The 18,177-nt window shown below is 34.5% G+C and overlaps 1 protein-coding gene across 2 annotated transcripts in view; it reads right to left on the bottom strand.

Annotated features, from left to right (window-relative positions):
* Nucleotides 1–18,177, bottom strand: part of MAP2K4 (mitogen-activated protein kinase kinase 4) — a 117,586-nt gene that overhangs the window by 27,616 nt on the left and 71,793 nt on the right. For both annotated transcript variants that reach the window (XM_036268014.1, XM_036268015.1), the window contains 2 exons: nucleotides 13,865–13,984; nucleotides 1,059–1,178 (listed from right to left, as the gene is read on the bottom strand). In XM_036268014.1, the coding sequence (XP_036123907.1) occupies nucleotides 1,059–1,178; nucleotides 13,865–13,984 (240 nt within the window). The remainder of the gene's footprint in view (nucleotides 1–1,058; nucleotides 1,179–13,864; nucleotides 13,985–18,177) is intronic.

Raw genomic sequence — 18,177 nt, 5'->3', positions numbered from 1 at the left:
GGTATATACCTTAACATTTTAGCTCATCAAACACACTTAAGCATTAATTCAGTTAAATAACTTAAAACATTAACATGAGACTTATGAATTTTAAGATTATAATGACCAGAGTTTAATCTGATTTTTTAAATTTCAATTATGTACCCACATCTATTACAACTAAAATACAACTCAGAAACTATATATTTTTAACACTAACCATTAGTGATTACACAGGATAAAATGGTAATGCACAGACAACCTATGTTGGAGGTTGAGGATGCAGGAAAGGAAGAAACAGGAAATTACATGCAACCAGACAGCTATCTTACAACTTCTATAAAATTTAGTTTACATGTCCACTAACCCAGATCATGATCAGATTCTCAGAGGTTTCTGAGAATCATTAATTTTACTCTATCAAATATAATTTTTTTCGGAAAAAATAATTATGAACAACCTTTGTCAACTAAAAGATGCAGAGCAAGAAAGGAAATAATCATGATCTCACTTTCAAGACTATAAACACATAAACAAAGAAGTACCTCTTTTCTTCTTGGTACTCTGATAAGAGTAAATCGACCAAATCAGCAATAATGCTGGTTACTGAAATTGCTAGTCAAAAAAGTAAATGGTTTAGATTGGATAGCCTAATCTTAAACCACAGGAAATAATACTTTGTCTAAGAGTTTTAATTAAGAGACTTGAAGGAGACTGCTGTGATTCTGATTAATTTAGGGACAACTGTGATAATATAAAATATTTTAAAATTGTTAAACCAACAGGGGAGAAAAGGAACAGAAAATTGCTTTTTTTGATCTTACTGACAGTAAAATCTAGTATGGTTCATTGTGGTTTTATTGAAAAGAATATTGTAGTATTCATGTAGACCACAAAGTGTTCTTATGACTTGTGTTAATTATCCCACAAAAGTGATTTCATCCCTCTCGCTATTACAGATGACTTTCTAGGTGGTCAGTAACATTCTGGGAAGGACATCTGGGTGTATGCATCCAAACTCCAGCAGCATTTTCATATGAGTATGCATAGAATGAACAATTTGAAAACCAGGTACTTACTGCTAAAGTGATTTTGCCTAAAATTTCTTCTGGAATAACATCATCTAATACACTATATACATATTTGTAAAACTTATCAAACGAGGTAGACATGAGTTCCATACAGATCCAACAGTCACCCTATAAAATAACAAATATCTGTTATTCTTATACATTTTATTAAGTTCCATTTTTCCTTCACTTTTAATAGAAATACAATTAAAGAAAAACAATCTTTATTTTTTAAAGTCTTGTACTATTTGGGTTCCTTATTAAAACTCTTGGCAGAATATTCTCTTCATGCTTAAATACAAACGTATTTGGCCCAATCTCCCCCACTCTTAATTGTAAGAACAGGAACAGTCTTACATAGAAAACTTCTGAGTTTTTTATAAAAATTTCAAAATTTGCCAATTAAATATAAAAATAAAAAACGTGGGAAACTACTGACTCCCACTAACAAAGAAAATAGATTACAATTATCTCCATATACTATAAAAAATTCTTAAATTGGTTAGATAGGGAGAGGGAGACAGCGAGAGAGAGAAATACATAAAGCAAACACAATGCTTCAAGTCCTTGCTCAAATGCAGCCTCTCAGGAGCTAACACTTAAATGCAAGTCATCCCACTCTTAGCACCCCCTTATCTTACCTTGCTGCATTTTGTATGACCCTTTTTATCTTCTAGTATAAAATATAACATTTATTTTATTATATTTTCATCTATATTCCCTACTAGAACACACACTCCACCAGGACAGGGGCTCAATAAACATTCCTTAAATAAATTAATGCTAGCTATAATTAAACTGAGTCATTCAAAAACTAATGGCAGCATTACAAAGTGCTTTAAAACAGTCTGACGGCAACTGGACAATAAAACGAGAAATAAATATGTTTATATCCTTTGATAAAATCATGACTGGGAATCTAGCTTAAACAAACAGTCCATAAATTACAAAAATGAAAACAAACTAGAAGCCACTAAACTATCTCACAAGAGGAAATGGCACATCATTAAAGGGATTATCTAAAATTAAATTATTTGGGAACTATACATTCACAGGAGGTATGCATGAGAAAATGCAGAACATAAGCAGACACCATGATTATAACACAAAAGTATTTGCACACATGAACAAGTTCTACCAAGTACCTTGTAAGAGTGAAAACAACTATCAGGATAATGACAAAAAATGACCTGGAAATGATTTTGTATGTTGTCACTAATCTATGGATCCAGCTGTATCGTCAGAGATTTTCTACCACTATCCCCTACCCCTCATGCATGACCTACACTGACTATAAGACTAATGCCCCTTTATTTTTTAAAATATGTTTTTATTGATATTTTAGAGAGAGAGGAACAGAGCAAGAGATAGAAACATCTACGTGAGAAACATCGATTGGTCGCCTCCTGTATGCCCCCTCCTGTGGATTGAGCTCACAACCCAGGCATGTGCCCTGGCCGGGAATTGAATTGGCCACCTCTTGGTCTATGGGTCGATCCACCGAGCCACAGCAGCCAGGCAGAATTCAGTTAGATTCTGATCAAAATTATCATGCACCTGGACAAGGGAACCCTAAAATGTATGTAGAAAAGTAGAGCCAAGCAGAGCTCACAAATTCTTAAAGAAGGGGGGCTGATCTACTAGACAAAGACATTTATAGAAAGCCATCAGAGTAAAGACAGTGGAAGATGGGGAGGGTAGAGGTGGGGTTAAATATGCCAGTGGAACAGATTAAAAACCCCATACACTAAGAAATTTGATTTATGACAGATGCAGCAAAGCACATAGTGGCAAAAGGATGGACCAGTCCATGACTGCTGCTGAGACCAGTGGCCTTCCACATACAAAAAAGTTAAATTGGATCATTACCTCAAATCATTCACAAATAATACAAACCTTCTGCAAGTTTTGAAATGCAAAAGTTTAAAACATTTTTGTTTTGAAAGTCTAAGACTTCAGGGTAGGAAAAATATTTCTCCCCATACGCATACATGAAAAGAATAAATCACAAAGAATAAGACCTGTCAAATTTAATTCCATTATTATATTTTTGTATGATAAAGGATACCATACCAAAGTTCAAATATAAGACAAAAACATTTATTTGGATGTAAAGAAACAAAGGATAAGTACCCTGAGCAATAAAGCATATGCTAAATTAATTAGAAATAAAACAATAGAATAATGGCAAAGGAATACCAATAAGCAAGTCACAGAAAAGAAAACCTGAACACACAAGTGAAAAATTCTGTACCTCACCAGTAATTAGGTAAATGTAATTTTAAAAGAGAGATACCACTTCAAACCCACCTAATTGCCAAAACTGAAATATTAAGTAACACCAAATACTAGCAATGAGATCTGTGACAATACATGCATATGGCTACCCAACAAGCCCCCCTTGTTCTGTGCGATGTGCCCAGCCCTTGCTGTAAAGCAGAGCGCCCAATGAGGTGGCAACACACACAGTTGATGATTCCAGAACAGCCCTAGTAGTTCTTCTCTCTTCTCTTCCTTCCTGTGGCCATGACAGCTGAACTCTAGGAGCCAACTGGGACTGTGAAGCAATCTTAACAATGAAAACCGCAACCTGAGAAGGACACTACCAGTCTCCACTGCTGACAAATTAATACAGTTCCTGACACAGAAATGACCATCTGACCAGCAGGAATATAAGTTAGTATAACCAATATGGAGAGAAATATGACAACATCCCTAAAGTTGAAGGTATTCATTATCATTTATCTTAGCAATTACATTTCTAGGTATATATACTCTACAGAATCTGAAACCTAAGTTGTCAAGAAGACATGCAAAAGGAGGTTCACTTTTATAATTGCTAAAGAAAATTAGAAACAACCGACATTGAAATTATTAAACAGTATAAAGTGGTATATTTAATCATTAGAATATTACATAGCTCTTAAAATAAATTAACCAAATCTATATACAGGGTGAGGCAAAAGCAGGTTTACAGTTGCTCACAGGGAAAATACTACAATAAATAACAGCATAAAACTAAACTTGTTCCACATACTCACACTGTATCCTACTTGTGCCCTACCCTGGATTACAGATCTCAGTTTACAGGGACAAATCCTGAAAATTATGCTGAGTACAAAATGCTTTGGAAGATATAAACAGGATGATTCCACCTAGGTAAACTTTGAAAATATTTAAAGTAATATTGTGTATTACTTAGGGAAAAATACATCTATGGAAAGCCTACATAAACAGGTTCAAGGAAGCATTAACTAACTTCAAAGTAGAGTTTAGATCAGGAGAGTAAAAGGAAAAATGGGACGGGGGCTTCCACTGTACCTATAATTTAAACACAGATAAAAAGCAGATGTGCCCAAATGCTAATCTGTAGTGTGGATACACTGTTATTCCCTGTAATTTTCTGTATGTTTGAAATATTTCATAGTTTCAAAATAAATAAATAAAAACTACTTTAAGATACTAGAAAAAAGACACACACATTAAACCAAAATAAGTAGAAGAAAATGAGTGATCAGAATATTAATTACAAAATAGAAAAACAATACAGAAAATTTATGAAACTGAAAGTTTGGTTCATTTAAAGATTAATAAATTTGATAAACCTCTAGCCAGACTAATCAGGAAAAAATAGCTATAACAGGAATGAGAGAGGGAGGACATATCTCTACAGATTCTACAGATATTAAGATGATAATAAAGACTATTATAATTATGCCAATTAATGTGACAATTTAGATGAAAGGGACAAATTTCTTCAAGAAAATTTACTACCAAAAATCAGTCAAGAAGAAAGAGATAATGAATGGAATTCTGTCTTTAAAAGAAACCAAATTTGTAATTGAAAATTTTCCCACAAAGAAAACTCCATGTTTTGTTGGTGAATTCTATCAAATATTTACAGAAGAAATAATACGAATTCTACAAATTCTTCCAGAAAATGAGAGAATTATTTCCCAACTCATTCTATAAGGCTAGCATTACACTGATACAACAACGTCCTCCCCACAAAACAAAAAACGTAAGAAAAGTACAGATCAATATCTCCCACGGCATGTATATAAAACTTCTAAATAAAGTTTTAGCCAATTTAACAATATATAAAAAAAAATACATAATATTCAAGTGAGTTTATCCCAGAAAGACAAATTTGGTTTAACATTTGAAAAATAATCCATATAACTTACCGAACTTTAAAAGAAAAATTTAACACCATACAATCATCTCAAGGCTGTATAAAAACAATTTGACAAAACTCTAATATCCATTCCTGATGAAAACTCTCACAAACTAGCAATAGAAGGGAACTTCTTCAGCCTGACAAAGAACGTCTAGAAAACCTACAGCTGGTATCATATTTAGTGCCGAAAGGCTGAGTGCTTCCCCCAGGTCAGACACAGGGCAAGGATGTCCATTCTCACCATTCCTATCCAACCATGTGCTAGGGGGTCTCGCCAGTGCAATAAGAAATGAAAGAAAGAAAAAGAACAACAACAACAAAAAAAAATGGAGGGAAGGAAGGGGAGGAGAGAAGGAAGGAAGTAAGGAAGGAAGGAAGGAAGGAAGGAAGGAAGGAAGGAAGGAAGGAAGGAAGGAAGGAAGGAAGGAAGGAAGGAAGGGAGAGAGAGGGGGAAAGAAAGGGAGAGAGAGGGGGAAAGAAAGGGAGAGAGAGGGGGAAAGAAAGAAGAAAGGGAAGAAGAAAGACCCAAATTAGAAAAAAAAAAGTAAAGGCTGTTTATTCACAGATGACATGATAATCTATATAGAAAATGTGACAGAATCTGCAAAAAGCTTCCAGAACTCATAGGAGTTTAATAAGGTTGCACTGCACAAGATAAATAAACAAGAATCCACTGCATTTCTACTTTCTAGTCACAAAACAAGAGGAAACAATGTTTTAAAAATCTCATGTATTAAAGCATCAAAAAATCACATACTTAAGAATAAATTTAACAAAAAATGTGAAAATTTTGTATGGCAAAAATCACAAAATACTGCTGAAAAAAATTTTAAAGATATAAATAAATAAGATATCATGTTAATGGGTCATTAGACTTAATACTGTTAAATATTGATACTCTCCCATTTGATGTATAGATTCAATATAATCCCAATCAACAATTTTGGGGATTTTTTTTAACCGACAAGCAGATACCAAAATCCATATGGAAATGGAAAGGGCCTCAAATAGACAAAACTTACTTTAAAAAAATTAAATTTAAAAACCAGTATTATATGATCTTAAGACATTCCATAAAGCTAGAATAATCAAGACAGTGTGAAATGGGTGCAAAGACAGACAAAACAGACAAATGGAACATACTACGTAGTCCAGAAACAGGCCCACACATTGACTTCTGGAAAAGGTGCAAAGGATATCCAAATGCAAAAACGTAAAACACCAATCCACACCTCACACCATATCAAAACTAATTCTAAATGCATGATAAATATAATTGTGATATATAAAACTATAAAACTATGAGAAGAAAACAAGAGAAAATCTAAGTGATTATGAGTTCAGCAAAAATTCCTTAAATACAACACTAAAAGTACTATACATAAAAGAAAAAAAACTGGCAAACTGTCCTACCAAAAACTAGCACTTTCTAAAAACAAAGCAGAACACTGTTAAAATGTGCAACAGTTAAGCCACAGATGAGGGGGGATGGAGGGAGGCGTTTGCAACCATATATCTGATAATAAACCTGTCTCCAGAATAACGGTTCTTAAAAGCTCCCAAAACTCAACAGTAAGAAAATAAACAAAAAATTCTTTAAGTAAATGACAAAAGATTTTAACAGAAACTGCATCATAGAAGACATACAATTGGCGAGTAAGCACATAAAAAGCTGTTGAACATCATTAGTCATTTTAAAAAAAACGCAAATTAAAAAGACAATGAGATTCCACTCTAAATCTATTACAGTGGCTAAAAATCAGAAAGATGACCATCCCAACTGTTGAAAAGATGTGGAAGAAACAGACCCCTCATACACTGCACTACTGCTGGAAGTTGAAAATGGTGCAACTACAGTCACCCCTTGAACAACATGGGTTTGAACTGAGCAGGTCCACATACATGTAGATTTTTTCCAATATACAGTCGGTCCTCCGTATCTCTGTGTTTCACATCCTCTGATTCAACCAACTGTGGATCAAAAACAGTATTTTTGGATCTGCCGAGGGGAATCCGAGAACACAGTGAGCTGATCACAGGCATTGTTCTAGGCTATTTCACACAGGGAACTTGAGCATCTGTGGATTTCTGTACAGGTGAAGTGCCTGGAGCCAATCTCATCCAAATACTGAGGGACAACCGTGGTTAAGATTGTGAGGAGTGAAGGTTTACAGGAGGATTTTCAACTGTGCAAGGATCAATGTCCTAACCCCCAAGTTGGTCAAAATTCAACTGTACTTTTAAAAAGAGTTTGCCCGTTTTTAAAAATCTTAAACATACATGTACCATATGATCCAGCCGTCCCACTCCCAGGTATTTACCCACGGGAAATAAAATCAAATGTCCACTCAAAGACTTGTACACAGATATGCATAGCAGTTTTACTTGTAATAGATAAAACATGGAAACAACCCAAATGTTCATCAGCAGGTGAATGAGTAAACAAACTGATGTATCCATGCAGTGGAACAGTACTAATACTACTCCTCAACAAAAAAATTATAAAAACATACTACTGATACATTCCACAACATTAACTGCAAAATAATTATGCTGAGTAAAAGATGATTTCTTAAAATAACAGTACATACTGTATAATTCCACTGACACAAAATTCTAGAAAATTCAAATGTATCTACAGTGGCAAAAAGCAGATGTATGGTTGCCCAGGATGGTGACAGCAGAGAGGAAGTATGCATTACCTGTGGGACACAAGGAAACTTGTGAGGGATGAAGATGTTCATTATCTTGATTATGGTGATAATTCTACAGGCGCATACATTTGTCCAAACATATCAAATTGTATACTTTAAATATGTGCAGTTTATCGTGTGTCAACATTATCTCCATAAAGCTGCATTTATAACTTGCAAGGGGGAAGGAAAGAGAAAGAAGAACATGAGTAGAAGAAGGAATAGAAAGGGAGGAGGTGACTAAATTCAGCTAGTATCACTTCTTTTCATATAATCTGATGAATTTCTACAATCACAATTTACTCAGAATAGTATTTCCTACACTAGGATTTCTCCAACCAACAGGTATCTGAATTAAGGATTTCCTTGCTATTAAACTCTGAAAATGTATATATTAAAAACCTTTAGGTAAGCTACATGCTAAATGTTACTTTTTCAATACTATCAACCTCTTTTTTTCCTGTTTACAAAGTCTGAAAATGAATTTAGAAACCTGTGCAATTAGAACGTCTTAGTAACTTATCTAAATCAAATTCAAGTTGTACTTTGGCTTTTTATTTGAGTTTAAGTCCATCCTAGAAAGAAGTGTACATGGTTATAGACAATGGCAACAAATAAGTCACCAACTTCAGTGATAAATATTATTTATTCACTGCTCTGAATTATAGCACTTCCAAAGGCTCAAAATTACTCAATGGCAAGATTAATCTCTACATAGTAGCTGCAAGAAGAAAAATATATTTTACCAGCCCCTTGATTGATGGTGACTGAACAAGATCAAAACCTGATGTCTTACAGTCACATAAATTATGTGAAATAAAATATTCTGGAGGGTCTTTCACAGTGACAAGAATTGGAAATAATGGTCTCTCTCATAGTGATGGGAAGGTAGAAAGTCCTGACTGCACACATGCACTCCCATTCTTTCCTGCCATAAACCCAGATTTTTGGGTCTATTATTGTAGTCAAAAAAGATCTTTAGCCCTGGCTGGTTTGGCTCAGCAGTTAGAGCATCGACCTGTAGTCCAGAGAGACCCAGGTTCGGTTCCCACTAAGGGCACGTACCTCGGTTGCAGTTTGTCCCCGACCCTGGTTGGTCGTGCGGGTGGCAACCACTCGATGTGTCCCTTTCACGTCAATGTTTCTCTCTCTCCCTCCCACTCTATCTGAACAAAAAATGGAAAAATGTCCTCGGGTGAGGATAAAAAAAAATCTTTATTTTTAAGTAATCAATCTTGAAAGAGTTTCTCTAAACCCTTATTAAATCTGTTTAACCTTTCCACCTGCCATAACTTGAGAAAATACACTTTGACTATACACTCTTTAAAGATGAACTTTCTGCTTCTAAAACTTCAGGTTTTATTGTTCAGAAAGTACCTATTATTTTTACCATTCTAAGATTTGGGGGAGAAGTTAAAGTTCACTCTATCTAGGCATTTTGTGACTTTATACAGCTTAACTATATAGTTCTTAAGATCTCACCTTATCATAGTAAAAAATTACAATGTTTAAAAACTACATTATATTTTAAATTAAGCTAAAGTTCTTCATCCCTGGACTACTTGTGTTAGAATGAACAGTGATGTCATTGTCTCTGAATTTCCATCTCCGGCACTTATTGGCTGTGTGACTTTTTCAAATTAGTACTCAAATCTCAATTTCCTCTCTGGAAAAAGGGGATAATATACACCGAACTCCTTGAGACTGTTGTGAAGATAATATATGTGAAAACTATAGGGCATTAATAGATGCTAGTGCTTATAGCTACATATCTCAAGTCCCTTCAACCTTCCTGAGATGTAACACTGAATTTTCCCAGCGATTCGTAAGAAACCATAAGGATACTATTCAGATCCTATTCTTTTTGTTTATAAAAAGCTTTTTGTTTCATTAGCAGCAAGTTTTCAATCGTAGGTATCACTTATACTGCCTCTTTTCATGAAGTCAGACTATCTAGCCTAGCGCTAGATATTTAAATGTTGCTCAAATGGAGGATTAGGGAAATGAACATGAGAACTAAACTGGCATATGCAGGCACCACGGAGGTGATATACGGTTAGGACAGAGCCCGTGGGATCTCTAGTGAACACAGACAGCACTGAAAAGCTGACTGTGGAATCTAGTTAGGAGAGAAAATCTAGTCCAATCCCTAAATACAATTGTTCTGCATAAGACTGAAAGAGTAATGTAGCCAGATGATTAAGTGATTATGAAGAATAAATTAAGTTATGGTTTGGGGAAAGGAGGGCAGAGGAGATGGCAAGATTCTTGTGCAAACTAAAGAAAGTTCCAGATTCATGATCTTACTAACAGAATAACATTATGTAATACTTAAGTCCAGGATACAGTTATGTACCTGAATACATGACTATATACTGATACAATGTAATGATGTGAAATGGTGAAGTAAGCTAACAAATTCAATGTATCTGGTTAAAAAAAAAAAAAAAGAATATTTAAGTCATAATTCAAGTCATAAAAATTATAAGTACAGGAGGAAGAAGAAACTATGAGTATAAAATTAACAGTGATTATTTAGTGACTGAACGAAGAAATGGACTCTATCGTGAAGCAGTATTCTTCCAGTTACTAGAGTTACCTATTAAGAACACACATACACACAATAAATTTCAGGATTGGGTGGAGAATTAATTGACTAACCTCTAAGTTTTTCTCTAATTATAAGATTTCATATTTCTATTCAGTGTACATTCAGCCCTGTTGTACATTTCTATTCAGTGTACATTCAGTCCTGTCTTACAACTGAGTGTATTTTAAGTTTCAATAACTACAACAAGAACCTCAAGGCTACACTCTTTGTCATCTAGTTCCAGCACATCTAAACATTTTCAAATTTTTAAAGTGCATTTAAAATGTTTAAGAGTTCAAAGCTAAAAGTATCACACTACCTTATATCAAACTATACTATAAGGCTATAGTATTCAAAAATCATGATACTAGCATAAAAACAGAAACATAGATCAATGGAACAGAACAGAAAGTCTAGAAATAAACCCAGATCAATATGATCATTTAATATTTGACAGAGGAGACAAGAACATACAATGAGGTACATAAATGATGTTGGAAAAATTGGACAGATACATGCAAAAAATAAAAGTATACCACCTTCTTATACCATATACAAGAATAAACTCAAAATGGGTTAAATACTTAAATGTAATCCTCAAAACCATAAAACTCCTAGAAGAAAACATAGGCAATGAAATATCTGACATTTCTCTTAGCAGTATTCTTTCTAATAAATCTTGGGCAATGGAAACAAACAAAATAAATAAACAAACGAAACTACATAAAGTCCTGGCCAGGTAGCTCAGATGGTTAGAGCGTTGTCCCAGTATGCCAAGGTTGCAGGTTTGATCCCAGGTCAGGGCACATACAAGTATTAGCCAATGAACACATAGATAAGTGGAACAACAAATCAGTTTTCTCTCTCTCCTTTCTTTAAAATCAATAAATAAAAATAAAGAAACTATATCAAACTTAAAAGTCTTTTCACTGCAAAAGACACCATCAGTAAAACAACAACTAATGAAGGGAAGAAAGTATTCACCAATGATATTCCTGATAAGGGGCTCATATCCAAAATTTATAAAGAATACAAACAACTCAATACCAAAACCAAACAATAAAATTAAAAACTAAGCAGAGGAACTGAGTAGACACTTCTCCAAAGAGGACATCCAGATGGCCAAGTGACATATGAAAAGATGTTCAACGCCACTAATCATCAGAAAAATGCAAATGAAAACTACAATGAGCTATCACCTCACACCTGCCAAAAGGGCTATCATCACTAAATCAACAAACAAGTGCTGGTGAGGGTGTGGAGCAAAGGGAAGCCCCGAGTACCGAGTACCGTTGGTGGGAATGCAAACTGGTGCAGCCACTATGGAAAACAGTATGGAGGGCTCTTAAAAAATTTTTTTAAAAAACTCTTATGACCCAGAGATTCCACTTCTGGATATATAGCCAAAGAAACCCAAAACACTAATTCAAAAGAATATATGCATCCCTATGTTCATTGCAGCATTATTTACAACAGCTAGAATATGGAAACAACCCAAGTGTGCGTCAATAGATGAATGGATAAAAAACTGTGGTACAGCCCTGGCTGGTTTGGCTCAGCGGTTAGAGCGTCAACCTGTGGTCCGGAGAGGCCCGGGTTCTGTTCCTGCTAAGGGCATGTACCTCGGTTGAAGTTTGTCCCTGGCCCTGGTTGGGTCGTGTGGGTGGTGACCACTCGATGTGTCCCTTTCATGTCGATGTTTCTCTCTCTCTCTTCCTCTCTCTCCCTCCAGCTCTATCTGAATAAAAAATGGAAAAATGTCCTCGAGTGAGGATAAAAAAAAACAAAAAAAAAACTATGGTACATATATACAATGCAGTATTACTCAGCCATAAAAAAAAAATGAAATCATATCATTTGTAACAGTACAGAAGGATCTGGATGGTATTATGCTAAATGAAATAGTCAGAAAAACAAATATCATATGATTTTACTAATATATGAAATCTAAAGAACAAAATAAATGAACAAACAAAACAGAAACAGACTCATAGATACAGAAAACAGACTGATGGTTGCCAGAGGGGAGGAGGTTGGGGAACTGGGGGAAAGAGGTGAAGGGATTAAGAAGTACAAATTGGTAGTTACAAAATAGTCACAGGGATATAAAGTACAGCATAGAGAATACAGCCAGTAATATTTTAATAACTATGTATGGTGCCAGGTAAGTACTGTAAATATCAGGGGAATCACTTTGTAAAGTATATGGTTGTCTAACTACTATGCTCTACACCTGAAATTAATACAAAATTATATTGAATGTCAACTGTAATTGAACGATAACATTTTAAAAAATAAGTAAAATAAAAAGTTTTAAGAGGTCAGTTCAGGTCCCTCACTGAACTAAACACCACAAATGTATGATAACTGTTCCAGACACCATAAAGGATTTAATTCCCTTACAGCTCTAGCTTTAGTCCCTGCCATAACTCACTTCCCTGCATTAGGCAGTGAAATGACTGGAAATGAAAAAGTGGGCTGACACTTGGAAGCAGAAGTAATACCAACATCAGAACACAATACCAAGAGGCCAAAAGAAGAAACGTGATCACAAACTCAAGAAGTTAGAGTTCTAGTTTCTATATAAAAATCTGGATAGCAGAATTAGATAAAAAAAAATAACTATTGCCCGGCCGGTGTGGCTCCGTGGTTGAGCGTCGACCCATGCACTAAGAAGTTGTCTGTTCAATTCCCGGTCAGGGCACATGCCCAGGTTGTGGGCCAAATCCCCATAGGGGGCTGTGCAGGAGGCAGCCAATGGATGTTCTCTCTCATCTATGTTTCTATCTCTCTCACCCTCTCCCTTCCTCTCTCTCTAAAAATCAAGAAAGAAAGAAAAAAAATTTTTTTAAAAAAATATCTATCAAACATTAATTTCCATGTCTGGTGGATTTTTGAGGATTATGAGTGAACACAAAGAACTGCTTACATTGAATGCAGGTACATCTGATGACAGAAATGAATATAAGTTTTAATAAAGGTATGGGTGCACTGAGAGAGCTCAAGACCAAAAGAGATAGAGCTAAACCTATAGCAAAAGGGTTAAGGTGTCGCTATCTGCTGATTGTCAGGGTCTTAAAGAATAAAGAAGTATTTATAAATAAAGAAAATATGGGATTCACAAATGACAGCCATTTTTTTTAAAGTATGAGATTCACCGCTTAACAAAAGGAAATATAAATGGTAGAAATTAATGCATAGGTTATCATGGCTATATACTAAACTACTGAGAAATTAACTTATTATTAATGTATGACATTTAATTGAAGATCAAAATCTAATCCTGTCATCCTCTTATTTATTCCAATTAGATCTTCATTCATCAGCTAAAACCCAAATAGTTCATGCCTACCTCTCTGAAGAGTGCACCATAAAACTGAACAATGTATGGGCAATCACTACTCCGCATTACTACATCCAAATCCATAAGAAGTTGTTTTTGTTCTTTTTCATCCACTGTTGACCGAATTCTCTGGAAAAGAATGACAAAAGATGTCATAAAAACATAAAACAACTTTAGAAACCTGAGAAAAACCACTACCAAAAAAAGACTAAAATTTCCAAGCAAACTTCACAAATATTAACCCAACATAAAAATTGTCATCTTTCTTATACCTTACAAGAACAGTTTTTAACACAGAAAAACAAAATAGCATGTAGGAATTTTTATTTTTAACAAAATAGTACTTAATAACTCTAAAGACACGGGCTCTCCAACCACAAGCACCCTCTGATGTTGGAAATTATGCAACAAAGTTCTTGGGCAGTGAAAATTAACCCATGTACAAAAGGAAGTCACAATGTAACAGTTTTCATGTGAATAATCAGAGATAGCTTCATACATAAACTTTTAATCACCATTTCAGAATTGTATGAAATCTAGCCATTCAATGAAAGAACTTCCCTCTTCACTCCTGGGATCCTTATACCATAGCATCCTCATTCATTAGAGAGAGAACAGTTCAGAACAGGTAAAAGTGAGAACTATTGTATGCACAGCATACAGACTACAATCCATGTCTCCCAAATCCTGGACTAGAATTCTCCCCCTTCACCACACTTCCTGCATGGTAAAATCAAAAAGTTCTATCTGACTCTCCAAACCATGAGTCAGAATGCAGGACAGCATAAACATGTTGAAGGAAAGCTAAAACTAAGGAAACAGAGGGCTCTTTGTCTATTCCTAAGCTGAAGAGGCCCTGCTCTGTACACTGCAGACCCAGGGTATATCCCTAACCCACCTATACAACAACTTCTGTGCACACTCCCAAAATAGTGCCACAAAAGATTAGTATCCCCACCTCCTGCCCAGAAACAGTAAAGGACATGAAGATGGTCACAGGGACAATTCTCACTGCACCACAGAGGTAGGAAAGAAGTTCAGAAATTGTAAAACATTAATAATGAAGTTATGGTTTAACATCAAGGCATGCAAACAACTTTTGTTCTCATAAAAAATTTCAAAATGTCACGTTGTGCCACTGTGTATAATATATAGCACATACTTACAAGGCAAGTTAATATAAAAAAATACATAAGGTGGCATTTTGTCTTCCAAAGACTTCAAGGTATCTGTCCTCAATGTTCTTGAAAGGGATGAAGGCAGTCAATTTAGTTCTTGAGCCCATTTTACAGAAGAGAAGCCAGAGGCACAGAGAGATACAAGAGATGTATTCCACGTGACATGACAATAAGCAGTTGTATAAGGAATAGAAGTAGGTTCTCTCATTTTTCTGCACTAAATAGGAATTCTATGCATTTCAAATACGAACAAATTTAACTTTGACACTTAAAATGTATAGACTACTAGCTACAGTACTTCACACAAAATAAAATTTACTAACTAGCAACCATCTGTGTACAATTATTTAGAACTTTTGAAATTAAATGTCACTGCACAAACAAGAAAAAAATATATAAACAAAATAAGACCAGTACTTTTAAAATTAAGAAATTTCCATTCTCTTTCTCCTATCTATCTTTTCATAGCTTGGAGAGAAATAATCTTGCTTTTAAATCAACATCTGCATGTGTGCTCAAAAATAATACTTTTAAAAAGTCAAAATAGCCCAAAAGTGTAATGTGGACCTCTTCAAAATGTGACACTAATAATTTCTGTAAACATTTTAACTAAATTTATTCCTGTTTTAAAACTATAACTTTAAAAGTATAGCTGTAAAAATACTAATTTGGGAAGAAAATTATTTTTAAAAAGATTTAATTATTCCATCTACATATTAAATTTAGAAAACAGAGACCTGCTTATTAGAGACAAACAGGGAAGAAAAAGCAAATGGCCCTCTGGTTGGGGAAGATTTCCACCTATTAAAGAATTCTATTAAAATGCTTAAAAACATACTTTTTCCTATTTTTACTTGTATGTATCTACTGGCAAGTGTACATATACTAGCACACACATTTTTAAAATACTGTTTTAAAAGATGCCCCTGTTGTTAGTTTATTTTTTATTTCCCTAAACTGGTTATACGGTTTTCTGAATTTAACATTTGCACAAATGCTTATAATTCAACTATCTGAAAGCATATTACAGTCAAAAGCTCAACAGTTATCATCAATACCTGATTCTTGGTAATATTTCTAAAAACACTGCTGTAGCTACAGAAAGAATATATGTTACTATGAGAACTGGAGGCCTAAATGAAGTCCCAGCATGTGATTAGTATCTAATACTCAATCCCTGACAGGATTATTATTAACTAGACTACAGAGATAATTCCAGGTGTAGCTCTAATCTTTGGGATCTTCAGCATAGCAGGAAAAGCTATTCATCTTTCAAATACTCTTTAATACCACTACTAGTACAAAATAGAACATGGGGCCAATGGAGGGCCTAACAAAAAATTGATTCTGCTCCTGGATGCTTGTCCAACAGACTATACCACTTCCTTATGCTCTCCGGACCCCTTGTCCAAGCGACTGGAAGTGGGTAGAAGAGTGGCTGCTGGTATTGCATCTGAAATGTTTGGGATTAAGCAAGTATAATTGAATCATAATTGTACTATAGTTTTAGGGTTGTACTCTAACATTTATTGTATGTGAGTACTTAATAAAATAAATTAATTTAAAAGACCTATAGAACTTTAAAAGGAGATTAACTACCCACACACCTAAAAGAGCAGTAGCTTCAAATTGATATTAATTCAATCATTTAATAAATGATTAAAATTGAAGAAAACTTTCTCTTTTCAGGGCAAAATTTATGCAAGATTCTATTTTATTTTTTTATTCTGAAACCTTTTTCCCTTTTACTGATTTTATTGGGGTTAAACTGGTTAAGAAAATTATGTAGGTTTCAGGGTATAATTCTGTGACCCATCATCTGTATAATATAGTATTGCAGAATACTTAATGATAATCCATGATTCAAATGAGCATATACTTAGAAACTAAAGTCACTACCAGGAAAATTCTAATAGAATATCAAAACAATATGCATGAAAAGGATTTCTAACATTTAAAATAAATAAGGCCAGAGTTCTCTAATATTAAGGAGGCATAATCACCTAAAATGGAACACATCAATAAGAACAAATTTCTCTTCCCTCTATAAAGCTGTCCTGAATTGAGGGCACTGAAATATGAAAGTGCAAAGGTGAAGCCAATTATAGTACTTGAAATTATCTTATAATTGAAATGTTCAGAAGTCAAATGTATTGATAAATGCCTTGAGTCACAGGAAATTTTATTATTTCATTAATTTGAAAGTTAGATAAGGCCGATGTTCATATGGGCTCAACAAACTATTTTCCCTCATAAAAAGTACGGATGAGCCCTGGCCAGTTTGGCTCAGCGGTTAGAGCGTCGGCCTGCGATCCGGAGAGACCCGGGTTCGGTTCCCGCTAAGGGCACGTACCTCGGTTGCGGTTTGTCCCCGGTCCTGGTTGGCCGTGCGGGTGGCAGCCACTCGATGTGTCCCTTCACGTCGATGTTTCTCTCTCTCTCCCCCTCCCACTCTATCTGTACAAAAAATGGAAAAAATATCCTCAGGTGAGGATTAAAAAAAAAGTACGGATGAAAATCTCAATATATTTTTAAAAATTATCTCAAGGACCTTACCTTTTTAAAAAAGTTTCATTTTCACCCAACTGTTAGAATTCAGTAAAATCACTTTTTTCTGCATTATGGGGATATTGAGCTCTTTTACTTGTCACTAGTTTAAGTAATTATGTACATGCTCTCGGGACAAATTAAACTGTATTTTTTGAAAATTAATCCAAATTGATTTTCCAATAAAAATATTTGCAAATTATTTTAAGTTTTACTTTATTTGGAACATAATGTAGAGAAAACACTTAAAATCAAAACAAAAATCACTAGTCTACATATATATGTGGTTTTCCACAGTGAAGAAATTTATATACTTGAAGCTAAAAAATTTTTTTCTAGTTATTATCCAAATCTTATTCATGGTTGTCTTTTACTCCTAATAAGGTTTTAAAAGCAAGTAAATGACAATAAAAGCAGCATGTAGCCACAGGTCAACAATGCCAAAATTACTCCAATTAAATGTCACTTACGGATATAAGGAAAATGATCAATTAAATACCCAGTTCTCTGGTTTGATGACTATTTCAGTTAAACATGGTTCCAAAGAGTGTTCCTTTTCCGAAATAGCCAATCCAACTCATCCCATTGGCTGGAACA

This window comes from Molossus molossus, unplaced genomic scaffold, assembly GCF_014108415.1.
Source record: "Molossus molossus isolate mMolMol1 unplaced genomic scaffold, mMolMol1.p scaffold_m16_p_19, whole genome shotgun sequence".
Taxonomy (NCBI): Eukaryota; Metazoa; Chordata; class Mammalia; order Chiroptera; family Molossidae; genus Molossus; species Molossus molossus.
The sequence above is the reverse complement of the archived record's forward strand: the minus strand, read 5'-3'. Positions and strand labels throughout refer to the sequence as shown.